The sequence below is a fragment of the Myotis yumanensis genome, unplaced genomic scaffold (genome assembly GCF_028538775.1).
Source record: "Myotis yumanensis isolate MYYU_CA2020_CCGP unplaced genomic scaffold, mMyoYum1.0.hap1 SCAF_1, whole genome shotgun sequence".
In the NCBI taxonomy this organism is placed as follows: domain Eukaryota; kingdom Metazoa; phylum Chordata; class Mammalia; order Chiroptera; family Vespertilionidae; genus Myotis; species Myotis yumanensis.
Window position 1 is genome coordinate 90,060,641 of NW_027223752.1, and position 27,934 is coordinate 90,088,574.

At 45.7% G+C, this 27,934-nt stretch overlaps 1 protein-coding gene across 1 annotated transcript in view; it reads left to right on the top strand.

The window, feature by feature from the left end:
* The first annotated feature begins 2,707 nt into the window (after window positions 1-2,707).
* The window catches only part of G2E3 (G2/M-phase specific E3 ubiquitin protein ligase), a 75,143-nt gene continuing 49,916 nt past the window's right edge, over window positions 2,708-27,934 (top strand). The window contains exons 1-3 of the mRNA XM_070427366.1: window positions 2,708-2,802; window positions 3,037-3,138; window positions 22,784-22,824. Of these exons, the coding sequence (XP_070283467.1) occupies window positions 22,788-22,824 (37 nt within the window). The 5' untranslated portion in view covers window positions 2,708-2,802; window positions 3,037-3,138; window positions 22,784-22,787. The remainder of the gene's footprint in view (window positions 2,803-3,036; window positions 3,139-22,783; window positions 22,825-27,934) is intronic.

The window sequence follows — 27,934 nt, forward strand, 5'->3', positions numbered from 1 at the left end:
GCTGTCTGGAGGGTGCCAGCTGAAGGCAGAAAAAGGCCTTCTGCCCAGACCAGTGGGAATTCCTTCCCTAATTCAGGCTCTAATAGTGAGTCCTTTGACTGGGAGGTATAAAGTCTCCATTCTTCCTCCCTAGGCACTGCTAAAGACAGGATCATTGGAGAGGTCTCCTCACCTAAGTGCAGTTGTACTGAGCTATCCGGGGCTAAGGTGGTTTCTGCTCCCATTTTGGCTGAAAGGTCTCTGTCCATTAGAGGGACCGGGCAGTTTGGCAAATACAGGAATTCATGAACCACCTGGTGGCCGCCTAGCTGACATCGGAGGGGGCGGCAGAATGGTCTGTGGGTGTGGTCCCCGGCAGCTCCTATAATGGTGACCTCCCGTCCTGAGAGGGGAGCTACTTTCTGAGTGCTCTTTCTGAGTACTACCGAGTGCTCTGCCCCTCTATCAACCATAAAGTTCACAGTCTGGCCCCCAATTTTCATTTTGACCATGGGCTCATGGGGGCCCAGTTAGAAAGAGCCCGATCTGTCCTAGTCGGAGTGGGCTGTCGCTAATTCGATGAGGTCTGCCTCAGGTGGATCTGGCGGATAGCAGCTGGGTGGTTTGGACAGCCTTGCCTGCTTTTTCTGGCAGCTCAGACATTCATTCTTCCAGTGTCCTACTCCTTTACAATAGGCACACTGGTCCCGTTTAAGACCCGTCCTTCCTTTTCCTGACTTGGCTCCTTGCTGTCTCCCTTTCCTTCCTGCCTGAGAGTTCTGGGAGTTAGCTTCTATGACAGCCACAGAGATCAGGGTTGCTTGCAATCTACCCAGCTGGGCTTATGCGCCTGAAAAATTGACTCCAGGAGATCAACCATGGCCTGAGATTTTTCAGAATAAGTAGGAGTGTGATGCTTCTAATTTAAGAGATTGGTTGTAGTGAAAGGCTGGTAGTAAAAGACTGCTCCCCCCTCTTGTAGGTTCCCATCTTCTCCCAATACTGTGGGACCCGAGTTTCTCGGAGAGGCATCTGGAAAGCCAGGGGTGGCCTGGGTCCCTGATCAGCTGAGCGCAAACGTCATCCAACTGGCTCCGGAGAGTCCGGTTGGGGGTGGGGGGTGGGGATGGAAGGAGGTAGTGTATCTAAGCTTCCCTGACCAGGCAAAGGAGCACTGGGTGCCACTTGAGGCACATATGGAGGTGGTAAAACTGGCGGCACTTCCTCAGGGTGGGGTGGGGGGGGGGGGGGTTCCTATAGAACAGGGGCTGAGCTTCCTTCTAAGGGACCTGCTTCTTTTCTCCTGCCACTAAAACCTTATTCAGTCCCTTCTTACACACACAGAGCCAGATCGAAGGAGGCCTGTGCTGAGCTATTTCTAGCTATTGATCTATGTGAGAAAACTGATCAGGATGACCAGGGTCACCCGTGATGACCTCAAAGAGGGCCCTGACAGTTGGGACATCTAGGGTTCCCTCTGAGGGTCAACCCACACCATAGGCTGGCCATTCTAATTCACAGAATTTTCAGGGAACTAGTTTCACACTATAATCCCTGGCAAATTCTTTCTGTAAAACCCAATATTCTATAATATTATAACTAATAACATATTTGACAAAGGCTCCTATGTACCTTCAGCATAAAATTTCCCTTCATGAGAGAGAAAACAAACATTCTAGGCATTTCAGAGCCTATTGGGTTGATCTAAAGCCAATTCTAGATCAAGAGGAAGTTTCTTAAAATTCAAACCCTTCCAGGATTGTCAAACTTGATTTTACCAAAAGATTATATATCAAAGTGTATTAGACACAAACATCCTTATAACTTTCAGAAATAACCAGCTTTAGAAACTACCTTCATTCTCCTTCAAAATGCATTTCTATGCCTATGCTTTCTTTATTACACTGAAGCGATATTTTCCTTAACCTTAATTTTTAGGTGACATGTAAGTAATTAACATTCCTTAGATTAGCAATACATTTATATAATTTTTGTATTTTTTTTGTTTACCATTAGAACAATATCTCATGTAGTGTGCTCTATACATAGTATTAAGTGTATGAATAAATCTGTCAGCTAAAAAAAAAAAAAAAAAAGGAATATATTGTGCAATCCTTGGAAAAGGCAAGTGTCACTGTTGCCCCAAGAATCTCACACATTATCTTTACAATTATCTTGTAAAGTGATCTCTTATGAGAAGAAAAAAAAGAATTGTCGGTTTTTAGCACTGATGGTGGGAATTTTTATTTGGGACCAGTTCTGGTCCTAAACTTAGTTTCAGTCTGCGGCTGAAATAAGGGTGATGACTGCACTTGGCTTTTAGTCTTCCTCAACCACGGGAGGGAGCGAGGTTAAAAGTCCTGTCTCGGTAAACCCCATACCAACCCTGGGGAGGGTGTTTTTACTTCTTGCTGTTACTGCTGTCTACGGACGGGAAGACACTGCTTTTATTCTCTCCATTCCTTGAAGGAATGAAACTTCAGAAACAATAGGGTCCTCTGGGGAGCCACCGGGCAGAAACGCCGACCCTGCGCCCGACCTCGCTGTGCACCGAGACAAGGAGCTGGACGAAAGAAACCGAAGGAACTCGGACACAGTCGGGAGGGCAGCCCGCGGGGGGCGCGCCGCCGCCGCAGCTGCCGCCGCCACCTCCCGCACCGCCGCGTGTTCCGCCCCGAGGGGCGGGGCCGAGGGCCTCTTCCGGGTTGCGGCCGGAAGTGGAGATTTTGAATCTTGCAGGCCGTTGGATGGGGATGTTGCAGTTGTTGCAGCGCGAGAACTGAAAAGTGGCCCGGCGCTTCTGGAACTTCTGGCCGCGCCGTGGTGAGCGGCTGGGGAGCGGGACGAAGCGGAGGGTTCCAGGGCTCGGCCGGGGGCGCCGGGGAGCGGGGGGCCTCGGGCTGCCTGTGGGTGTCGGGGTGGCGGGGCCGCCTGGAGGGACTTGGAGAGGTCGGGGCGCAGGGGAGCTTTTCCCCGGCCGGCGCTCCGGCCGGTTGGCGCGTGCGAGGCAATTGTGATAGTAACGAGCCTCGTGTTTAACCTCTGACTTTTGTCTAGTCTCTGACCTGCTGGTCATGGCTGGTTAGCATTTTCGCCCATTCGGCTCGCGTGCTGAAGCTTCGACAGTAGCGGCAGCCGATTGCGAACGCGTTGCCACAGGTAGGAGAACCCTCCTTTATCGAAGATGGAAGGTTGGCACAGGTTTGGAATGCGGAGGTGCGCGGCGGAGCTCCCGGTTCTTCCCGAGGGGCGCGGCCGCAGCAGGCTGTTCTTCGGCTCCGCGGGGAAGTGACAGGCTGTGGAATGCCCGGTAGGGGTTTAAACTGAAATCTGAGCAGCCTTTGTATGTAAAACCCGGATGTTTTGCTTCCACGCTTGGCATTTTTTTGTACCGCAGAAACCCGAGACTCTTGCCCATTTAAACCGGCTCTAGTAAGAGCAGCGTTCACAGGGGTCGCATTCGATTACTAACAATAGGGATGAGGTTTAGTTGGTGCCACAGACAGACATGCCTCTAGTCTAGCCCCTCTGTTCATTGGCCAACTGGGGTACTGTCGAGTCGCATTGGGAATACTCCTATTTCCAGCGTGGGGTTTTCTTTGTTTTGCTTCGTTTTTATTTTGGTGTTTTTTGTTTTATTTATTTGTAATGACGAACTACCTAAAATAGCAAACTCTGTCTAGCCCCGTAGCAAAGTCTTGCCTTCTGGAATCGTTTAAATGTATGTCGTAAGTGAGTGCTGTACGGGTCGGCTTTCGCTCAAGCGGACACTAAATGAGTGCTTTACGTGTGTGGACATTTTATATCTTGCCTTGTTGAAAACTTCAGACTAATTTTGTCTTGCTTTATAGGAACAGGTATTTTCTGTTCCTTTTAAGATTTTTAACACCAGGGCATCATACTATATAAGTGTATAAGTAGCTCTTACAAGGTAGGACTTTGCATTATTCAGAATAGACATTCCTTCATCTAGTGCTGGCCACTCCCACTCTCCCATCCCTGCTAATGAATTTTTGTTTCATTATTAGCTTGGGGGGGAGGGGAATAGGTTTAAATGTTCTGTATTTATGATCGTTGAAATTTAAACATTTTGTGTAAGACTACAGCAAAGACATTCGCTATACTTTCCCATGAGCTATTCTCATTTTGTGTAAGCTACCAGCACATGGTAATTTTTTTTTAAACATTAGTGTCTACATTTTAATGTATCTTTTCCTTATCTGGATTCTTTTCATTGATTTTTTTGCTCTGTCTCCCTAAATGAGTGAGTTCCAAATTTTATTGCATACACATTACCTTGAAGGATTTATTAAATAACTAGTGGCCTGGTGCACGAAATTTGTGCACATTAAAAGGGAATTAATTAGAGGAAATATATTAATATTGCTATTTTCCCTTTCTCTATAATAGAAGTGTCCAGCTGGCCCCACCCCCATTGGGCGACACCAAGACCTGGCCGGCCCAAGCCCCATCAAGCCCCGCGGGCAGGGGACACAGTCTCACGTCATGGCACTGGGGGGGGGAGGGGGGCGCCGCAGCCTCAGGGGGCCTCAGGTCGCCCACCCTGGCCCGGTGCCACACAGCCTCAGGTCTCTGCTGACCGGCATTATAGCATGATGGCATGATGACCATTTGCATATTACCTTTTATTATGATGATGATTCTAGCACTAGTCAGTTGCTCAGTGGTTAGAGCGTCAACCCAGGGACTGAGGGGTCATGGGTTCAGATTTCAGTCAAGGACAAGCTCCATCCCCAGCGCTGCGTGGCCTGGGCGCGAGGCAACCAATCACATGAGATGCTTCTCTCTCTCTCTTTCTCACTCTCTCCCTCCCTCCCTCCCTTCCTCCCTCTTTCCTTCCCTCCCTCCCCTTCTTCTTCACTTCCCCTTCCACTCTCTAAAAAAAAGTCAATGGAAAAAATATCCTCTGATGAGGATTAATAAATGCTGATTACTTGGCTTCATCAGAGTAGGTCTGGAGGATGGGGTTGGGGAATCTGTATTTATTAATGATAAATTTAACTAGAGAGAATTTGACCAGAGTTTCAAAAACTCTGACATGATCTTTCCTAAAGAGGCTTTATAATATATTGATTAAGGGCATGGAACTGGAGTTAGTTCCATGTCTACCACTTGGTAGCTTTGTGACTAAGAAAGCCATTTAACCTTCCTGTGCTTTGATTCCCTCAGCTGTGTATAACAATATCTGCCTTGTAGGAGTACTGTGAGACTCAAATGAGTTAATACATAGACACATTGTAGAACAATGTGTGGCACATAGTAAATGTTACATATATCTCTTATTGAGTTACTAAGCATTGTACAAACCACATTATATACATTATCTCAATCTTCACAGGTAGCACTGCTATATGTACTACTTTCAGATAAAACTGAAGCTAAGAGGGGCTCAGTAATTTATTCTCACACAACTAATCAAATGTTTGAACTGGGGTCAGAAACTAGATTTAATTAGAAAGTTTATGCCTTTTTATTTTATTTTTTTCATTTTTATTGAATTTATTTGGGTGACATTGGTGAACAATTATACAGGTTTCAGGTGCACAGTTCCATAACACATCATATGTACATTGTATTGTATGTTCACCACCCCAAGCCAGATATCCCGCCATCACCATTTATACCCCTATACCAGCCGTGGGCAAACTACGGCCCACGGGCCGGATCCGGCCCGTTTGAAATAAATAAAACTAAAAAAAAAAAAAGACCGTACCCTTTTATGTAATGATGTTTACTTTGAAATTATATTAGTTCACACAAACACTCCATCCATGCTTTTGTTCCGGCCTTCCGGTCCAGTTTAAGAACCCATTGTGGCCCTCGAGTCAAAAAGTTTGCCCACCCCTGCCCTATACCTTCACCTTCCCTTCCCCCACCTCCCGTTAGCAATCACTACACTGTTGTTTGTGAGTTTTTTTCTCTTTTTTTTTCTGAATCCCACCACCACCACCACCACCACCACTACCACCACCTAGCTCCCCAATTCCCCCTGACCCCCAGCTGTCAGCCTGCTTTCTGTGGGTCTGTCTCTATTTTGCTCGTTAGTTCATTTTGTTCATTAGATTCCACATATCAGTGAAATCAAATGTACTAGTCTTTCTGAGAGTGGAAGAGAGAGGGGGGCAGAGAGAAAGAGAGAGAATGAGAATGAGAATCATGAATGTGAGAGGCACATCCATTGATTGCCTCCTGCACAGGCCCCCTCTGGGGCAGGGCTTGAACTTGGAACCCAGGTAGGTGCCTTTGCCCAGAAATTGAACTCAGGCAACCCTTCACGGTGCAGGCCGACACTCTATAATCAGTGAGCCACACTGGCCAGGGCTATGCCTTTTTAAAAAAGTAATGCTTCCTGCCCCTTTCTGCAGTCTGTCCTTACAAATGTTGCTCCATAAAAATCTCTGATGGCTTCCCATTGCCTACCGAATAAAATTCAAATTTCTTAGCTGTTTTTTTACAAAGCCCTTCTAAATCAGGTTCCAACCTCTGTTTTGAAGCATCATCTTCATAATATTCCACCACCTTTTTCCAACCTGTGACGTTTTATCCATACTACAGTTCTTCAAATCTATTCTCTATCATTTTTATGCTTACTTATCCATTGACCTTTTTAAATTTCCCCTTAAAATTTTCAAATACCTACCTAGATTTCCCTAGCCTAGGCAGAGTGCTTCTTCCACCTTGGATTTTAGTTGTATGCATTGGTAACACTAGATTCTGAGCTCTTGTCCTCTTTGTCTTTTTACCTGCAAATTCTTGATACAGAACAGTGAGTCCTTATTCTCTGAAACTATGTTCAATAAGTGCTAACATTGTATCGTGTTAATTCTGAAAGAATAGAATTCTGTGTAGTGTAGTAGAGAGATTTTAGTCATATATGGTTTGTAAATTCGACAAATATGGAAAAATAAGTACTGAAATCATTGGCTCAGACCTATCAAGTGGGAAAAAATTAAGAGCAATATTTGCTTTATACATATTTTCACACTAATCCTTATAGCCATTTTATTATTTCCATATTAAGATGAAAAAACTGATGCACAAAAATATTTAGTAACTTAAAAATTTTCTTTTGGCATTTAATTTCCATCTAGTACAATTTTGTTTTAACTATAGGAATGAATTAAGTGTAATTTAAAAATTAACTTTATAATAGAAAGCCTTATTTGTACATGAATTCATTTTTGCATCAATTCTAAATTAAGAAAATATTGAGGAATTGAAAACAGATTTGCCTCCCCCCCCCCCCCCCCACCGCCCCTGTTTGAACATTTAAGATTGTTACCTGACCTTGCCCTCAACCTTTTTTTAAAAAAAAAACCTGTCTGACAATGCAGGGACATCATTCTAAGGACCAGTGGGTAGAGGGGTTAGTCTAAGGATGCTTCCATGCCACATACCATCTCCAGCCAAAGTGGTACCAGGTATTTAAATCAGAGCTGAATAGCTGATGTGGGCTAGGCTATTCACATTATTTCTCTTGAATTTGGAATTGGAATACCAAACAACTATTGGGAGCCAAACTAGAAAACTTTTCATGTGCTGAGATGACAATGGAATCAAGAAGAAACACTAAAAAGAGGCATAGGGAGCCAATACGAAGAGGAAGAAGGCAGAAAGCATGTTTCCTGAGAACTAGTTGTAAAGTAACTCAATATAAACTTGTAGTAACTTTATTACATTTTTTTATTAAGACTTTTTTAATGAGCAATTTTAGGTTCACAGAAAAATTGAGGGGATTATAATAGAGATTTCCTATGTACCCTCTGCCCCACACATGCATAGACTCTCTCATTGTCAATATCTCCCACTAGAGTGGTACATTTGTTAAAATTGATGAACCTGCATTGACATGGTAATCACTCAAAGTCCATAGTTTAAATTGCTGTTCACTCTTGGGTGTTGTACATTCATTGGGTTTGGATAAAAATACGTAATGACATATCCATCATTATGATATCATGCAGAGTATTTTCACTGGTCTAAAATGCCTCTGTGCTCCACCTATTCATCCCACCCCCCAGGCAACCACTGATGTTTTTACTGTCTTCATTGTTTTGCCCTTTTCAGAATATAATATAGCTGGATCTTTATAATATATGCATTCAGTGCTGTATATTTACCTCTGAGCATTGCTTTCACAGCCTCCCGCAAAGTTTGATATTTTGTGTTTTCATTTAGTTCCAGATACTTTGTATTTTCTCTTGAGATTTCTTTTTTGACCCTTGTGTTATTTAAGTGAGTTGTTTAATCTCCGTGTGTTTTGGGATTTTTCGGTTATTTTTATGTTACTGATTTCTAGTTGTTTTTTTGCTTTTTTTTCTTTATTGATTAAGGTATTACATATGTGTCCTTATCCCCCCATTGCCCTCCACCCCCACCCCCACTCATGCTCTCACCCCCCTGGTGTCTTTGTCCATTGGTTATGCTTATATGCATGCATACAAGTCCTTTGGTTGATCTCTCCCCCTTACCCTCACCCTTCCCTACCTCCCCTCTGAGGTTTGATGGTCTGATCGATCCTCCTGTCTCTGAATCTGTTTTTGTTCATCAGTTTATGTTATTCATTATATTCCACAAATGAGTGAGATCATGTGATATTTATCTTTCTCCGACTGGCTTATTTCACTTAGCGTAATGCTCTCCAGTTCCATCCATGCTGTTGCAAATGGTAAGAATTCCTTCTTTTTTACTGCAGTGTAGTGTTCCATTGTGTAGATGTACCACGGTTTTCTAATCCACTCATCTGCTGATGGGCACTTAGGCTATTTCCAAATCTTAGCTATGGTAAATTGTGCTGCTATGAACATCGGGGTGCATATATCCTTTCTGATTGGTGTTTCTAGTTTCTTGGGATATATTCCTAGAAGTGGGATCACTGGGTCAAATGGGAGTTCCATTTTTAGTTTTTTGAAGAAACTCCGTACTGTTCTCACAGTGGCTGCACCAGTCTGCATTCCCACCAGCAATGCAAGAGGGTTCCTTTTTCTCCACATCCTCTCCAGCACTTGTCGTCTGTTGTTTTGTTGATGATAGCCATTCTGACAGGTGTGAGATGGTACCTCATTGTCATTTTGATTTGCATCTCTCTGATGATTAGTGACTTTGAGCATGTTTTCATATGTCTCTTGGCCTGCCTTATGTCCTCTTTAGAAAAGTATCTATTTAGGTCCGTTGCTCATTTTTCTATTGGATTGTTTATCTTCCTTTTGTTAAGTTGTATGAGTTCCCTGTAAATGTTGGAGATTAAACCCTTATTGGTGATAACATTGGCAAATATGTTCTCCCATGCATTGGGCTTTCTTGTTTTGTTGATGGTTTCTTTTGCTGTGCAGAAGCTTTTTATTTTGATGTAGTCCCATTTGTTTATTTTCTCTTTAGTTTCCATTGCCCGAGGAGCTGTATCAGTGAAGATACTGCTTCGGTATATGTCTGAGATTTTGCTGCCTGTGGATTCCTCTAATATTTTTATGGTTTCCTGTCTTAGTGTATGTTTAAGTCCTTTGTCCGTTTTGAGTTTATTTTTGTGTATGGTGTAAGTTGGTGGTCTAGTACTGATTTCTAGTTTAATTCCATTGAGGTATGACAGCAGACATTGTATGATTTCTATTCTTTTAAAGTTGTTATGGTCTGTTTTATGGCCCAGAATGTGGTCTGTCTTGGTGAATATTGCATTCAAGCTTAAGAAGAATGTTGGATGAAGTTGTCCATTATGTCCAGTTGATTGATTGATTATGTCCTTATTGATTTCTTTGCCTGTTGGATCTATCCATTTCTAATGGAGAGGGTTGAAGTATCCAACTATGGTAGTGGATTCATCTGTTTCTCTTTGCAATTCTAGTTTTGCCTCACATAGCTTAACACTGTTGTTAGCCACATACTTGTTAAGTATTTTTACACTTTCTTGCAGTATTGATCTCTTTATCATTATGTATGCCCTTATTTATCTCAGATAAATTTTCTTATTTTGAAGTCTGTTCCGTCTGAAATTAATATAACTTCTGCTTTTTTTTTGGTTAGTGTTGGCAGGGAATATTTTTCTCCACCCTTTTACTTTTAAATATAAGTATATTTAAAGAGGGTTTCTTGTAGGTAAAGTCTGATTTTTTAAAATCCATTTTGACAAATCAATCTTTTAATTGGTATATTTAGACCATTGGCATCAAAGTGATTATATAGTTAGAGTTATATCTGTCATATTTATTACTGTTTTCTATTTGTTGCTTAGCTCTTCCTACTTTTATCTGCCTTCTGTGATTTTAATTGAGCAATTTATATTATTTTCTCTTTTATATATATTTTAAAAACTTTGTTAGTGGTTGCCCTAGAGTGCAGTATACATTTATAACTAATACATATTCAAATACATTGTTGCTATTGTTATTTTGAACAAATTATTTGTTAGATCAGTTAGGAATAAGAAAAAAGTTTTTATTTTACTTATTCCTTATTTGATGGTCTTTCTTTGTGTAGACCTGAATTTCTCTCACAAGAACTCCTTTTAACATTTCTTACAAGGCAGGTTGACTGGCAACAAATTTCCTTAATTTTTGTCTAAGAAAATAATTCTCCACTTTTGAAGCATAATTTCACAAGATATAGAATTCTAAGTTGGTTTTCTTTTTTTCCTCAACACTAAATATTTTACTTCACTCTCTTTTTGCTTGCATGGTTTCTGAGGAGAAGTTGTTTGTAATTCCTACCTTTATTTCTTTATAGGTAAAGTGTTTCCCCCACCTCTGGCTTCTTTTAGGACTTTTAAAAATTACTTATTTTTCCATAGTTTGAAGTGATATGCCTTGGTTTGGGAGCATTTATCCTGCTTACTGTTCTGAACTTCCTGGATATGTGGTTTAGTTTCTGACATTAACTTATTATTGTTTCAAATATTTCTTCTGTTCCTTTCTCTCTTTTCCTTCTGGCATTCCTGAAATGTGTATGTTATACCTTCTGGGGTTTTCCCCCAGTGCTTGGGTATTCTGTTCTAATTTTTTTTTCCAGTCTTTGTTCTCTTTTCTTTTTAGTTTTCTAAAGTTTCTGTTATATCTTCAAACTCAGCAGTTCTTTGTTCAGTCTACTGATAATCCATCAAATGCATTCTTCATTTCTGTTACAGTATTTTTTATATCTTTAGCATTTAGTTTTGGTGCTTTTGTGGGATTTCCAACTCTGCTGACATTGCCCATCTGTTGTTATTGTATACTGTCTACTTTATCCACTAGGACCCTTAACATGTTCATCATAGTTGTTTCATATTCCTCTTTTTTTTTTTTAATATTTTAATAATTTTTATTTCTTAAAGTATTACAAAGAGTATTACATATGTCTCCTTTTTTCCCCCCCTTGACATTCCCCCGGCCCCTACCCCCCGCCCCCCCGCCCCGTGTCTTGTGTCCATTGGTTAATCTTATATGCATGCATATAAGTCCTTCAGTTGGTCTCTTAATCCGCCCCCCAACCCTCCCCAGGCTTTCCACTGTAGTTTAACATTCTGTTCAATGTTGCTCTGCTTCTGTATCTACCCCTGTTCATCAGTCCATACTGGTCCCCTTTATTTGTCCCAACCTCACTGGATTAGTCTCAACCTCACCAGGGCCGTCTGAGCCTCACCAGGGCCGTTTCAACCTCACCGGGGTCGTCCCTACCTCACGGGGGCCGTTTCAACCTCACCGGGGTCGTCCCTACCACACCGGGGCAGTTTCAACCTGACCGGGGTTGTCCCTACCATACCGGGGCCGTTTCGACCTGACCGGGGTTGTCCCTACCAGGCCGGGGTCGTCCCTACCTCACGGGGGCTGTTTCAACCTCACCGGGGTCGTTCCTACCTCACGGGGGCCGTTTCAACCTCACCGGGGCTGTCCCGACCTCACCAGGGCCGTTTCAACCTCACCGGGGTCGTCCCTACCACACCGGGGCCGTTTCGACCTGACCGGGGTCGTCCCTACCTCACGGGGGCCGTTCCAACCTCACCGGGGTCGTCCCTACCTCACGGGGGCCGTTTCAACCTCACCGGGGTTGTCCCTACCACACCGGGGCCGATTCGACCTGACCGGGGTTGTCCCTACCACACCGGGGCCTTTTCGACCTGACTGGGGTCGTCCCTACCTCACGGGGGCCGTTTCAACCTCACCGGGGTCGTCCCTACCTCACGGGGGCCGTTTCAACCTCACCGGGGTCGTCCCTACCTCACGGGGGCCGTTTCAACCTGACCGGGGTTGTCCCTACCACACCAGGGCTGTTTCGACCTGACCAGGGTCGTCCCTACCTCACGGGGGCCGTTTCAACCTTACTGGGGTCGTCCCTACCACATCGGGGCCGTTTCAACCTGACCGGGGTTGGCCCTACCACACCGGGGCCGTTTCGACCTGACCGGGGTCGTCCCTACCTCACGGGGGCCGTTTCAACCTCACCGGGATCGTCCCTACCTCACGGGGGCCGTTTCAACCTCACCGGGGTCGTCCCTACCTCACGGGGGCCGTTTCAACCTCACCGGGGTCGTCCCTACCTCACGGGGGCCGTTTCAACCTGACCGGGGTTGTCCCTACCACACCGGGGCTGTTTCGACCTGACCAGGGTCGTCCCTACCTCACGGGCGCCGTTTCAACCTCACTGGGGTCGTCCCTACCACACCGGGGCCGTTTCAACCTGACCGGGGTTGGCCCTACCACACCGGGGCCGTTTCGACCTGACCGGGGTCGTCCCTACCTCACGGGGGCCGTTTCAACCTCACCGGGATCGTCCCTACCTCACGGGGGCCGTTTCAACCTCACCGGGGTTGTCCCTACCACACCGGGGCCGTTTCAACCTCACCGGGGTCGTCCCTACCTCACGGGGGCCGTTTCAACCTCACCGGGGTCGTCCCTACCTCACGGGGGCCGTTTCAACCTGACCGGGGTTGTCCCTACCACACCAGGGCTGTTTCGACCTGACCAGGGTCGTCCCTACCTCACGGGGGCCGTTTCAACCTCACCGGGATCGTCCCTACCTCACGGGGGCCGTTTCAACCTCACCGGGGTCGTCCCTACCTCACGGGGGCCGTTTCAACCTCACCGGGGTCGTCCCTACCTCACGGGGGCCGTTTCAACCTGACCGGGGTTGTCCCTACCACACCGGGGCTGTTTCGACCTGACCAGGGTCGTCCCTACCTCACGGGGGCCGTTTCAACCTCACTGGGGTCGTCCCTACCACACCGGGGCCGTTTCAACCTGACCGGGGTTGGCCCTACCACACCGGGGCCGTTTCGACCTGACCGGGGTCGTCCCTACCTCACGGGGGCCGTTTCAACCTCACCGGGATCGTCCCTACCTCACGGGGGCCGTTTCAACCTCACCGGGGTTGTCCCTACCACACCGGGGCCGTTTCAACCTGACCGGGGTTGTCCCTACCACACCGGGGCCGTTTCGACCTGACTGGGGTCGTCCCTACCTCACGGGGGCCGTTTCAACCTGACCAGGGTTGTCCCTACCACACCGGGGCCGTTTCGACCTGACCAGGGTCGTCCCTACCTCACGGGGGCCGTTTCAACCTCACCGGGGTCGTCCCTACCACACCGGGGCCGTTTCGACCTGACTGGGGTCGTCCCTACCTCACGGGGGCTGTTTCAACCTCACCGGGGTCGTCCCTAGCACACCGGGGCCGTTTCAACCTCACCGGGGTTGTCCCTACCACACCGGGGCCGTTTCAACCTGACCGGGGTTGTCCCTACCACACCGGGGCCGTTTCAACCTCACCGGGGTTGTCCCTACCACACTGGGGCCTTTTCAACCTGACCGGGGTTGTCCCTACCACACCGGGGCCGTTTCGACCTGACTGGGGTCGTCCCTACCTCACGGGGGCCGTTTCAACCTCAACGGGGTCGTCCCTACCACACCGGGGCCGTTTCGACCTGAATGGGGTCGTCCCTACCTCACGGGGGCTGTTTCAACCTCACCGGAGTCGTCCCTACCTCACGGGGGCCGTTTCAACCTCACCGGGGTTGTCCCTACCACACCGGGGCCGTTTCAACCTCACCGGGGTTGTCCCTACCACACCGGGGCCGTTTCAACCTCACCGGGGTTGTCCCTACCACACTGGGGCCGTTTCAACCTGACCGGGGTTGTCCCTACCACACCGGGGCTGTTTCGACCTGACTGGGGTCGTCCCTACCTCACGGGGGCCGTTTCAACCTCACCGGGGTCGTCCCTACCGCACGGGGGCCGTTTCAACCTCACCGGGGTCGTCCCTACCTCACGGGGGCCGTTTCAACCTGACCGGGGTCGTCCCTACCTCACGGGGGCTGTTTCAACCTCACTGGGGTCGTCCCTACCACACCGGGGCCGTTTCAACCTGACCGGGGTCGTCCCTACCACACCAGGGCCGTTTCGACCTGACTGGGGTTGTCCCTACCAGGCCGGGGTCGTCCCTACCTCACGGGGGCTGTTTCAACCTCACCGGGGTCGTTCCTACCTCACGGGGGTCGTTCCTACCTCACGGGGGTCGTTTCAACCTCACCGGGGCCGTCCCGACCTCACCAGGGCCGTTTCAACCTGACCGGGGTTGTCCCTACCACACCGGAGCCGTTTCGACCTGACCGGGGTTGTCCCTACCACACCGGGGCCGTTTCAACCTCACCGGGGCCATCCCGACCTCACCGGGGCCATCCCAGCCTTACCGGGGAAACAGGAAGTTTGGCCCTCTGTCCCCTGCCGGCGGCTCCCCACCAGACAAAATCTCCAGGCGTTCCTGGTGGTTGAACCTCCAGCACTCCTACCCTCCACCAAGTGCACAGACTGCCTGTCTGCTGTCCCCCAGCGCCCCACAAGAGACTGGGACCAGTGGGCATGTTTGTGCGCTTGCTGGTACAGCAGTTCCACAGTGCCGGCCCAGTCAGGCCCAGCTCTGGCCGGCCCCGGATCCGACTCTGCCCCCCGATTGCGTCCCTCCCAGATGCAAGGAGCTGAAATCTGCAGCCTGCTGGGATGGGCTCTGTACTTGGTGCCTCTGCACATCCTACTCAGTCTCAATGCGCTTCTTTCTATGCGAGGAGTTGAAATCTGCAGTTTGTTGGGTTGGGCTCTGTACTTGGTGTCACATCCTACTCAGTCTCAATGTTCTTTCTCTCCTTCCAGTTGTAGAGCTTCCACTGGGCCAACTTTCCCATGGTTCTGTATGATAGGTGTTTGTCTGATATTTGGTAGTTTCGATGTTGTTGTGTGAGGTAGCACGCACAGGTCTCTTCCTTATGCTGCCATCCTGGTTCTCCTGGGTCTGCTTCTTGAGTGTGTCTCCCATGGCTGCGAGCAGTTGAAGTCTGCAATTTGTTGGGATAGGCTGCAAAAGCGCAGGTGGGTCTTTTTGTGCACCTGGCACAGCTTGGATGGGGATGTAAATTGATTAGGGCTGAGTCTCAGGGAGTCGCCATGGCGTAGCAAATAGCACTGGCTGAGTCTCCGCGGCCCCTTGAATCTCTGCCAGGGCTTTGTGTCCCCCAGTGCCGGCGAGCAGCTGTGCAACAGAGTCTCTCTCGCTTTCTGATGGCTGCAAGGCCGTGCTGCCTCTCCCCGTAGGGTCTGGTGCCTCATGATCCCGCCTGAACCAGCTCAGTGGATTTGAAAGTTTGCAGAAGCAAAGGCGTTTCTCCTTGTGAGTCTGGCACAGCCCAGATGGGAATGTAAATTGCGAAGGGCGGGGTCACAGGGAGTCGCCGGGGCGGAGACTCAGCAGCCCCTTGCCTATCCAGGACACCAGGACTTTTCGTCCCCCAGTGCAGGTGAGCAGCCGAGCGCCAGAGCCTCCCTCGCTTTCTGACTGCTGGAAGGCCGTGCTGTCTCTTGCCTTGGGGCCTGGGGCCTCAGAGACCCGCCCGAACCAGCTCAGTGGATTTGAGAGTTTGTAAAAGCACAGTCATTCCCTCTTGTGCCTCTGGCACAGCCCTGAGGGTAGGGCGGGGTCACAGGGAGTCGCCAGCGTGGAGGAAATAGCGATGGCAGCGTCTCCGCGCCCCTCGCCTCCCCGGGACACCAGGACTTCTTGTCCCTCAGTGCCGGCGAGCAGCCGCATGTCAGAGCTTCCCTCGCTCTCCGACCACTGCAAGGCCGTGGCCGCCTCTCCCTGTGGGATCTGGGGCCTCAGGGACCCGCCCCGAGCAAGCCCAGAGGATTCGAGGGTTCGTAAAAAACCGAGAATCCATTTGCAGCCCGCGTGGCGTGTGACTGCGTACCTCTGGTTTTGGTGCCTCCGTAGCTCCCACTCAGTCTCACTGCGCTTCTTTCTTTTCTTCCAGTTGTAGATCTCCCACTGGGCCAACTTCCCCATGGTTCTGAGTGGCGGTTGTTTACTTCATAGTTGATAGTTTCAATGATGCTGTGAGAGAGCAGCACACACAGGTCCGCTCCCTACGCTGCCATCTTGGTTCTCCATATTCCTCTTTTGATAAAATTCCAACATCTCTGCTATGTCAGGTTCTGATGCTAGCTCTCTGTCTTTTTAGGTTGTGCTATTTGCCATTTGATATGCACAGTAAGTTTTTCTTGATAGCCAACATGATGTACAGTGTAAAAGGAATTGTTGTAAGTAAATAGGCTGTTAATAATATGGTGGTAAGGTATGGGGGAAGAGGAAATGTTCTATAGCCCTATGATTAGGTCTCATCTTTTCAGGACCCTATGCTCCTGGACTATGAACTTCACAAGTATTTCTCAGTTTTTTTCTCCCCCATTGTGTGGGTCAGGATGGCTAGAATGGGTTGGGGTTGGATATTTCCTTTACCCCAGATCATTTAGGCTCTGACAATACCCGGGTAGTTTAGGCTCTGCTTAATTAGTTTTCTTGAGACCAGGACATAGTGCTTTGGTGTCTTTCAAAATGATACCTTTTCCCCCTCCCCCTGCCGAAAGTACAAGGAGATTTTTCTCTAACATTTACTGTGGATCCTTGTCAAGTTCCTGATGATAAATCTCACAATATTGTGAGAGGGCCCCATGACTGGGTCCCTCTAGAATTTTTAAATATCAAAGTTGTATGCACTGAGCTTCCAGCAATTAGTCAATTACAGTTCAGGTTTTCCTACCCTTGCACTAGATCCCACAGCAGTTATAGCTGATAAGTCTCTGTTCAGGTAAGCGGTGACTCCCAGTATTCCACTAGGAGTCATTTTTGTATCTTCAGTCTTGGGGACAGTGGTACAGTGGGGCCTTGACTTACGAGTTTAATTCGTTCTGAGACCAAGCTCGTTAAGGAGCTCATTAACTCAAATTACTCTATCAATTCAATGCAAAAAATCAGCCGAGAGACAGCTGGTATCTCAAAAAACTCGTTAGTCGGGACACTTGTAAGTCAAGGCCTCACTGTATATCCCCGGTCCACCCCTCTCTGTCAGATCCAAAAGGTGTTACTCATTATTCAGTCTTTTCAGCTCTTGATGTTAGGATGGAGTGGTGACTTATAAGCTCCTTACATGCGGCTTTTCCTTAATTTATTTTTAAAATTACTTTATTGATTTTTAGAGAGAGAGAGACGTAAGAGCAATACATAAATATCTCAAATGCACCAGACGGTGGATAAAACCTGCAACCTAGGTATGTGCCCTGACCAGGAATCAAACCCTCAAAGTTTTGGTGTACGGGATGATGCACCAACCAACTGAGCCACCCAGCCAAGGCTGTGTGAGTTCTTTATACTGTATTTTAGATAATAGCCCCTTGGAAGTATTGTTTACAAATATCTTCTGCCCTATAGAGATCCCTGGAAACCTCTGTGGTGTAGGTAACAGAAAATAAAAACTTGGGCTTCACCACCACCTACTGGAAAACAAAAGAAAGACCTCTAATTATCAACCAGCTAAACAGTGAGAGTCAAATACTTAAAATATTTCGTGACCTGGCTTGGTGGCTCAGTTGGTTGGAGTGTCATCCTTTACATCAAAATTTTGAGGGTTTGATTCCCAGTCAGGGAACATACCTAGGTTGCAGGTTTGATCCCCGGTCAGGGTGTGTACTGGAGGCAACCAATCGATGTTTCTCTCACATCAATATTTCTCCCCCCACTTCCTCTCCCACTCCCTCCTTCCTCTCTCTCTAAAAATCAATAAAATATATCCTTGGGTGAGGAGATATAAATATATATATATTTCATTTCCACAAATATCCAGACAGAGATTAATCCATCAGTCCAAGGTAAGAAGGGAGTTCAGAAAGAAAAGGAAAAATCTCAAGAAGGTGGATGTCCTCTTTACGACCCAATCTCCTCAGTCTCAGAGTACCACCTCCGTGGTGGAAGTGGCAGGCTATGGGTTACTCGACCAGTGTGTTCCCTGTGCTGCCTTCCTGTAGCCAGAAGCACCTGCAGGGCCACTCCGTCTGAGTTGACCCAGCTGCCTCTACCATGCTCTACCTGAATGGATTAGGGAAGGTATGTGTGGTGGGGGAGGTTTTGCATATCTGCAGTTACATTCTTTCTAGTGGGTTTAGCTGCAACGACAACAGACTACTTAATGCTGGAAAGTTTTTTCTGCCTTTTTACAGTCTTTCAAGTGAGGATTTTACTGCCAGGGAGCCACAGGAGAATATGATGGATAATTTCCAGGACTGCAGATTTCTTTGACCAATAATGATAGGTGGTAGAATGCTGCCACCCTTTGCAGTACTTCTCTGCCCTTGACCCTGGGCTCAGCCTCAGTGTGTGCCAACTGCCCAGGCCTGATTGCTGCCTCTGCCCCTCTGGTTTACCTAGTGGGGGTTGCACCTCTAGTGTTCACTGCTATTGCATCTTCTGGGGCAGCAGAGAACTCTGGAATGCATCTATGGCTCTTGTCTCTGTCCTTTCCTCATCCTGTTGCCCTGTTCATTCCCACCTTCAGATGTCTTAATGCACATATCTCTCAAACGTGTTTGTGTGTTGAGCAGAAAATCTTTTATTGAATTATAGCTATCCAACTTCAAGGGTAAAGACCTGAAGGTCTTTTCGTGCTGCCATGCTGCTGACATCTCAGAATCTCTGTTTTTGTGTTTTTGCTAATTCATTGGGATATTTTCCACATAATATCATGTGTTCTGCAAATAGAGCTATTTTGCTTTCAATTTGGATGCCTTTAATTTCCTTCTTGCCTAATTGTTCTAGCTAGAACTTCTAGTACAGTGTTGAATAGAAATGGTGAGAGTAGACCTAGTTGTTTTCTCCAGATTTTATGTGGAAAGCTTTCAGTCTTTGACCACTGAAGTGTATTAGCTGTGGTGCCCTTTTATCATGCCAAGGAAAATCCCTTCTATTCCTCGATTGTTGGTTTTTTTATCATGAAAGAGTGTTGGATTTTGTCACCGTTTTTTTTCTGCATCAATCAAGATGAACATGTCACGTTTTGCTTTTATTGTTAATGTGATGTATTACATTATTTGACTTTTCTTCATACGTTGAACCACCCAAATCAAATATTCCTGTGATAAGCCCCACTTTATCCTGGTGTGTAGTTCTCTTAACAAAGATTCAGTTTGCAGGTATCTTGTTGATGATTTTTGCATTTATATTCATAAGGGGTACTGGTCTGTAGCTTTTCTGTGATGCCTTTAGCTTTGGTATGAAGATAAATGCTGGCTTTATAGATTGAATTAAGTGTTTCCTCCTCTTCTGTATTTTGGATCGGTTTGGAAAACATTGGTGCCAGTTCTTAAATACTTGATAGAATTCATCAGTGAAGTATTCTAGGCATGGACTCCCTTTAGTTTGGAGATTCTCGATTTGTGAATTTTTCAGCATTCCTTCTTTCATTTTCTTGTTGGCCATGTTGAATTTCTTTTCTAAAGTGTGCGTTCAACTCCTGGATATCAAAACCAGATAAGGACACTACAGTAAAGCTACAGGCCAATATTCCTGATGAGTATGGATATAAAATTTCTCAATAAAATACTAACAAACCAAATTCAACAGCACATTATAAGGATCATACATTATGATCAAGTAGGTAGGATTCATCCCTGAATGCAAAGATGGTTCAACATATGCAAATCAGTAAATGTGATACATCACATTAATAGAACGTGAAATAAAAATTAAAGTCATCTCAATAGAAAAAGCATTTAACAAAAAACATTCTTTCATGATAAAAATTCTCAACAAATTAGGTATAGAAGGAACATGCTTCAACATAATAAAGGCCATCTATATATGCAAGCTAGCATCATACTCAATGGTGAAAGGTTGAAAGCTTTTCCTGTAAAATTAGGAAGAAGACGGATGTGTACTCTCATCATTCCTATTCAACATGGTACTAGAAATCCTAGCAGAGGAGTCAGGCAAGAAAAACATAAAACATATCCAAATCCAAAAGAAATAAGCAAAATTGTCTGTTTGCAGGTGGCATAATCTTATATATTGAAAGCCCTAAAGATCCCACCAAAAAAAACTGTTAGAATAGCTATCCAGCTGCCATGAAAGGGAATTTGGCTTACTTTATTGCAGTAGTTAGTTATTGCTGTGTAACAACCCCAAAACTTTGTGACTTGAAACAATAAACATTTATTGTTTTTACCATTTCTTTGGGTCAAAATTTGAAAGCAGCTTAGCAGTGTGATTCTGGCTTAGGATCTCCTAGGAAGTTGCTCCCAGACTGTCAGCCAGGGTGCAGTCAGTCCTATGAAGGCTTGATTGGGGCTGAAGGATTCACTTTTAAAATGACTCCCTTATAAGGCTTTGAGTAAATGCCTCACTTCTTTGCCAAGTGGACCTCTTTAAAGAGCATCTTGAGAGTCCTTTATGACATGGTAACTACTGTAGCTTCCTCCAATGCTGATGACCCATGACAGTAAAGTCACAATGCCTTTTATGACATAGTCACACATTGTCATTTCTGCCAGGCTTTGTGGTGGAAGTTGCTAAGCGCAAGGAAAGGGAAATCAGGCTCCACCTGTTGAAGGGAGGAGACTCAAACTGTGAATATCACTAACAGACCAAGTTGGGGTAAGCAGTGGAAGAGACTCAAGAATACCTCTAGACAGTGGCTTTCTAGATTGCTTCGTTAAATTGTTAATGATGTTAAGTTATTGTTAAGACTTGAGCTGTTATTGAGAGCCTTGGCCGGCCCTCACAGCCCCTCGGAGCCTCGGCAGGTCCTCGTAGCCCCTCACAGCCCTCGCAGCCCCTGCTTCGTCTGGAAGGTCATCCAGACAGTCGTCCAGAAGGTCGTTCTGCTGTTCGGTCTAATTAGCATATTAGTTCTTTATTATATAGGATATACTTACACATAACATTGTCGTCCCCCCCGCCACCCCCCAACTTAGGGCATCTTAAAATTCATGTACTGGAAGGAAAACAAATGATAAAAATCCAACTAAAATGTATGAATAATCCTTAATTTTTTGCTGAAGCTTTGTTTTGGAGATGGTTGTTTGAAATAAAGCAGTCATTAATCAGATGCTGGGGAATAGAAAGAAGGCTAAGTGAATTAGTCAAAGTATGAGTTATATAATGTCTTTAGAACATCCAATTTGGGGTTAACTTTTATTTTTTATATAATTTTAAACAGAGAAAAGTTAAAATAATAGTATAAGGTACTTTTATATATATTTTATCCAGATTCACTGGAGTTTTTTTTATGACATTTGCCTTATCATCCTTCTGTTCTAAATAAAACCACCAGTGATGTGTGATAGGTTTTTTGTTTTGTTTTGTTTTGTTTTGTTTTTCTCTCATTGCAATGAAAGAGATTGCTGACCAGAAGAACTACAGGGCTTCTAACCAAAGGGTATGTAAATGGTTGAGCACTGTACTGGAATTAGAATGTGACTATAGCAGTCATATGCTTGCAGTTCTATATAGAATGCTGACAAATATAACAGCCACAAATATAGCCGGATGAAGAATTGTTTTTCAGGCTACTTAAATATGAATAGCATTGCTATTGATGATGTGATTTTTTTTTCTTAAACAATAAACAAATCTTGGTAAAGTTATGAACAAAAATAACATACAAGTTTCCTTGACTTTACATAGGAGTAGTAGTTTGGAAATATTCATTTTGTCCTAAAATAGCAAGAACAAAAAGATGATATTTATAAATAATGGAAAGACTCATTTTGTCCTAAAGTAGCAGGGGGGAAAAAGTCTATATGTAAAATGGCTCAGGTTCTGGGTTAATGTAATTATAGATAGGTTTGAGGGTTTTTTGGTTTGTTTCTTTGTTTTGTTTTGTTTTAACCTACCTGAATCCTGAATATCCATCTGGAAATTCAGAAGTTTAGACCAGGATTTTTTCAGTCATTATGCCGTGGCACACTGGTATGCCGAAGAATTTTTAAAACGTGCAATACCTGACTATTTAGTCAGGGTCACTGACCTCTTCTCCCTTAGATTGTCAAATAAAAAAGTGACAAGGACCAAGACAACAATAGCTGTTGATGTGAATGAATCAAAATTATATCTGTGTTTTGTCATATTGACAAAAAATACTATGTTTTTTTTGTGTGCTGAAGAATTTAGTAAAAAAAAAAACTTGAAAATTGCTGGCCTAGAATGTTCTTTGTTGTGTAGGACTGTTGGGTGCATTGCAGGATGTCTTGAAATCCTGGCCCCTATCCTCTAAGTACAAGTAGTTATCTTAATCTTTTGATAACAACAAAACATTCCCTCCAATTTTAACAATGTCCACCACCTTTTGTCCAGAACTATCAGTCTTAGTTGTATAAAAAGTGAGGAAGTCATGTATTAGAGTATGAAATAATATGCAACTTATTTGTAATTATGCACTGACTAAATTTAAAATGGATAATTTGAAACTTTTAAAATTAAGCTGGCTGTATTATGTTCTTATTTTTCCTAGTAAAATGAATGAAAATAAACCAAGTGACTCACGGACTCTCGGTAAGTAACAGTATTTAAAATATTTTCAAATACAATTTAAAATATTTTACTCATGCTTTTTTATAATAAATCTCTTCAAAATGCTACTCAAACTATAGAAATGAATTCCCCGATTCATGCTTGCTTCATATATTCATGTATTAAAGTATAACATTGTGTGTGTGTTAATTTCAACAAAATTTGCTATAGGAAGAAAATTTGCTATATTTTATTTGTATTCTCTATATGTATTTATCAGGCATTGTTTATATCTTAATAAAATTATTTATTTAATAAATAAATTTTTTCACATTCCTTTACAAAAGGAAAAATGTAGGTGAGAACGATTTAAACAAAACATGAAAGTTTAACATGAAAAGCAAAAGTTAACTTTGAATGGTCACAACAGTCTCCTCAAATAGATACAGACCTTTGCTTTTAGTTGTTTTTTCTTCATTTATATATTGAACTTAAACAGTATTTATTGACTTGTTACCATGGAAAATGAAAAATTTAAACAGTTACTTTATTTATTTAAATATATTTTGTTGATTTTTTTACAGAGGAAGGGAGAGGGAGAGGGATAGAGAATTAGAAACATCAATGAGAGAGAAACATTGATTCAGCTGCCTCCTGCACACTCCCTATCTGGGATGTGCCCACACCCAAGGTACATGCCCTTGACTAGAATTGAACCTGGGACCCTTCAGTCTGCAGGCCAACGCTCTATCCACTGAGCCAAACCAGTTAGGGCTAAACTGTTACTTTATACTCTTCTGCTACCACTCCTCCTCTCATCTATCCCTTTATAGATTTATTTTGTTTTAAATATATTTTTATTGATTTCAGAGAGGAAGGGAGAAGGAGAGAGAGACAGAAACATCAATGATGAGAGAGAATTATTGATCATCTGCCTCCTGCATGACCCCTACTGGGGATCAAGCCCACAACCCTGGCTTGTGCCTGACCTGGAATCAAACTGTGATCTGGTTCATAGGTCGGCACTCGACCACTGAACCACACCGGCCAGGCTATAGATTTATTTTTTTATTCCCTTTCAATTTAACATATTACACTTAGAACTCTATGGCTTGCCTATCCTTTGTAGAGAGTATCTGTGGACTCCACATCATGTTAGATAAGGAAATTTGTGTTCTTTTTTTTTTTTTTTTAAATATGTTTTATTGATTTTTTTTACAGAGATGAAGGGAGAGAGATAGAGAGTTAGAAACATCGATGAGAGAGAAACACCGATCAGCTGCCTCCTGCACATCTTCCACTGGGGAAGTGCCCGCAACCCAGGTACATGCCCTTGACCGGAATCGAACCTGGGACCTTTCAGTCCGCAGGCCGACGCTCTATCCACTGAGCCAAACCGGTTTCGGCGGAAATTTGTGTTCTTAAACTTCCCTCTGCTTTCCTGATTTTACTTACAGACTTCTATCAACTATGCTAATAGTTCTGAAACTTAGTAACTCATAGAGTACCTTCATATATTTGCCAGATGTAAATACTACCTATTCTGTTATTACTTAATTTTTTTGCTAGGATTGACTCAATTTTATATATGTACTAGAGGCCTGGTGCACAAAAATTTGTGCACTGGGAGGGGGGTCCCTCAGCCTGGCCTGTGCCCTCTCGCAATCTGGGACCCCTCGGGAGATAATGACCTGCTGGCTTAGGCCTGCTCCCCGGTGGCAGAGGGGAGGTCCAATCCCTAGTTGCAGCCCCTGGTCGGGCTCAGAGCAGGGCCGACTGGGGAGTTGGGGCGCCGCCCCCTGTCATGCACAGAGCAGGGCGGATCGGGAGGTTGCGATGCCACCCCTAGTTACGCTCAGGGTAGGGCCGATTGGGGGATTGGGGCAACACCCCCTGTCACACTCAAGGCAGGGTCAATAGGGAGGTTTTGGCGCCACCCCCTGTCACTCACAGAGCAGAGCCGATCAGGGGCTTGGGGCGCTGCCCCCTGTCATGCACAGAGCAGGGCCGATCAGGGGGGTGGGGCTCTGTACCCTGTCACACACAGAGCAGGGCCAATCAGGGGTTTGGGGAGCTCCCCCCTGTCATGCACAGAGCAGGGCCCATCAGGGGGTTGAGGAGCTCCCTCCTGTCACTCACAGAGTAGGGCCAATAGGGAAGTTGGGGCACTGCCCCCTGTCACACACAGAGCAGGGCCAATCAGGGGGTTGGGGCACTCCCCCCGTCACACTCAGAGCAGGGCCGATGGAGAGATTATGGCTCTACCCCGTCACACACACAGCAGGGCCCGTCCGGGGGGGGGGGGAGGGGGTTGGGGCGCCGCACCCTGTCACACACAGAGCCGCAGGGCGATCAGGGGGTTGGGGAGCTCCCCCCTATCGGGCACAGATAAGGGCTGATCAGGGGTTGGGGTGCCTTCCCCTGTCACGAACAGAGCAGGGCAGATAGGGAGGTTGTGGTCCCGCCCCCTGTCACACACAGAGCCACAGGGCGATCGGGGTTTGGTCACTGCCCCCTGTCACGCTGATCCTGGTGCCGGGAGGCCTCGTTGCTCTGCTGATCCCGGTGCTGGGAGGCATATTACCCTTTTACTACATAGGATAGAGGCCTGGTGCACGGGTGGGGGCTGGCTGGTTTGCCCTGAAGGGTGTCCTGGATCAGGGTGGGGGTCCCGCTTGGATGCCTGGCCAGCCTGGGTGAGGGGATGATGGCTGTTTGCCCTTCAGGGTTTGGGTCCCCACTTGGGTGCCTGGCCAGTCTGGATGAAGGTCTGAGGGCCGTTTTCAGGCTGGCGGGTGACTGAAGCTCCCAACCTCTTTTTTTCTTTTCTTTTTTATTCTGGGCCAGCTTTAGCTCTGAGGCTCGGCTCCAGCTATGAGACCTCCGCTGCTGAAAGCAGGTTTCTGGCCTTTGTTTACCTTCTGTATTTGAAACAATGTTGCGGTCCTGCTGGCTGAAGCCTGGCTGACTGAAAGCTGGTTTCTGGGGTTTTGTTTAGCTTCTATATTTGTTACAATGTTTCTTAGAGAGCAGCTGAGAGGCCGGCAAGGCAGGCGGGGAACCTGGCTTCCTCCATCACTGGAGCAAGCAAGTCTCCCTGTTTGCGTCAGCTGCCTGGCTGCCGGCCGCCATCTTGGTTGGCAGTTAATTTGCATATTGCCCTGATTAGCCAATGGGAAGGGTAGCGGCCGTACGGCTAATTACCATGTTTCTCTTTTATTAGATAGGATATCCTATATAATAAAAGGCTAATATACAAATCAAGTGAACAGCAGAACAACTGGTCGCTATGACACACACTGACCACCAGGGGTCAGATGCTCAATGTAGGAGGTGTCCCCTGGTGGTCAGTGTGCTCCCACACGGGGAGCACTGCTCAGCCAGAAGCCAGACTCACAGCTGGCTAGCCCAGCAGCGATTGTGGGAGCCTCTCCCGCCTACACTGCAGCGCTAAGGATGTCCAGCTGATGGCTTAGGCCCGCTCCTTATGGGGAGCGGGCCTAAGCCATCAGTCAGACATCTCCTGAGGGCTCCTGGACTGTGAGAAGGTGCAGTCTGGGCTGAGGAACCCGCCCCACCCCCAAAGCGTGAATTTCGTGCATTGGGCCTCTGGTATATATATAAATGTGTTTATTTCATAATCTACACTAATGAAAGAGAAAGATGTAAATTGACTTTCCCTTCATGACGCCCATCAGCCAATCAGGAGTGGGTATGCAAATTAACCCAACAAAGCTGGCAGGCCTGTGGGCAGTGCGCATGCACGCAGACTACGAGCGCCTGGGGGCAGGGCAGGATGCTTGTGTTGTTGCCATGGCGACAACGCAGGCATTCTGCACCACCCCAGCCGCTCCGGGCCTCTGGACAGTGTGGGAAGGTGGAAAGGTGGCTCTGGGCCAGAGTGAAGGAGGAAAGGCAGCTCTGGCCGGAGTGAAGGCCGTGCCGGCAGCCAGGGGAAGGAAGGCCTATTCTTGTAGGAATCTTCATGCATCGGGCCTCTCGTTATGAAATAATATCATTTGCTATAGTAGAAGATGATCTTACATACAATGAAGTCAGAACAATTTTACTGAATTCTAAACATTAAAATTAAAAAACAACAAGTACAAATAAAAACAGAAGTAATCTATTTATAAAATCCATGCCGAAAACCTATCCTGTCCTGTATTCAGGGTCTGCATACTGGGTGGAGGCAGGAGGGGAACAAATTGAAAGCTGCAGGCTCACAGTATATACCAGATGCAGCTTCATCTAAGCATATATCATGAGGACTCCTCTTTTGTAGTGTAAGCTAATTCCTTGTGTTTCTCTTTCTCTTGATAGCTGCATGCCCACTTACAGTAAAAGTGTAGGCACTAGGGATGAAGACATTAAGGTGGGAGCTGCTGTTGTAAAATGTCCAATAAACAAATGGCAATTTGCTGGAGTTAATATGATCAATTACTTTATATGGGGCAAGGCAGGGGAGCTAGACTCTTTTAAAAGATTGGAGGAAGGGGCTTTCAGGTATGGCTTATCTCATTAAACTGGAGTGAGGAAGGTAAATATAGAGGGGATATTTTGCAATATAATATTGGAATCTATTTTGTGACTAGCCTAGATAACAAATATAGAGCACCTTTTTAACATATAACATTGATTGTTGATTAGTTAAGGCAGGGATAGGGAACATCTAGCCCATTGTCCCTATAAGGCCTGCGAAATCATTTGGTCTGGCCCTGCCAAGACATTATGGGTGAGTTAATTAAATGTTTAACCAAATATAGCAGGCTAATTTTGCATGGCCTGGGAACGATGTTATAAATATCCAGCTCACCCTTGGCTGGAAAAAGGTCCCCATCCCTGAGTTAAGGTAAATAAGACTAGCTGCTACTGTTATAGGTGATCCCTAAAGTCTTAATGGTTTAACACAATAAAAATTTATTATGTGCTCATGTTACAGTCCAGTGTGGATTATTTAGTGGAGGTGGGGCAGACAGGGAGTTTCAGCTCTGTGCACTCATTTAGAGAGTTAAGCTCCTTCCATCTTGTATTGATCTACCACCTTGAGATTCTCGGAGGCTTTTCTCTTCAGCTAGTAATTTTCTCATTGTTTTATTAGTATGTTATAAATTTTCTGTATAAGTAAACATCATGAGATATGAAAGATTGA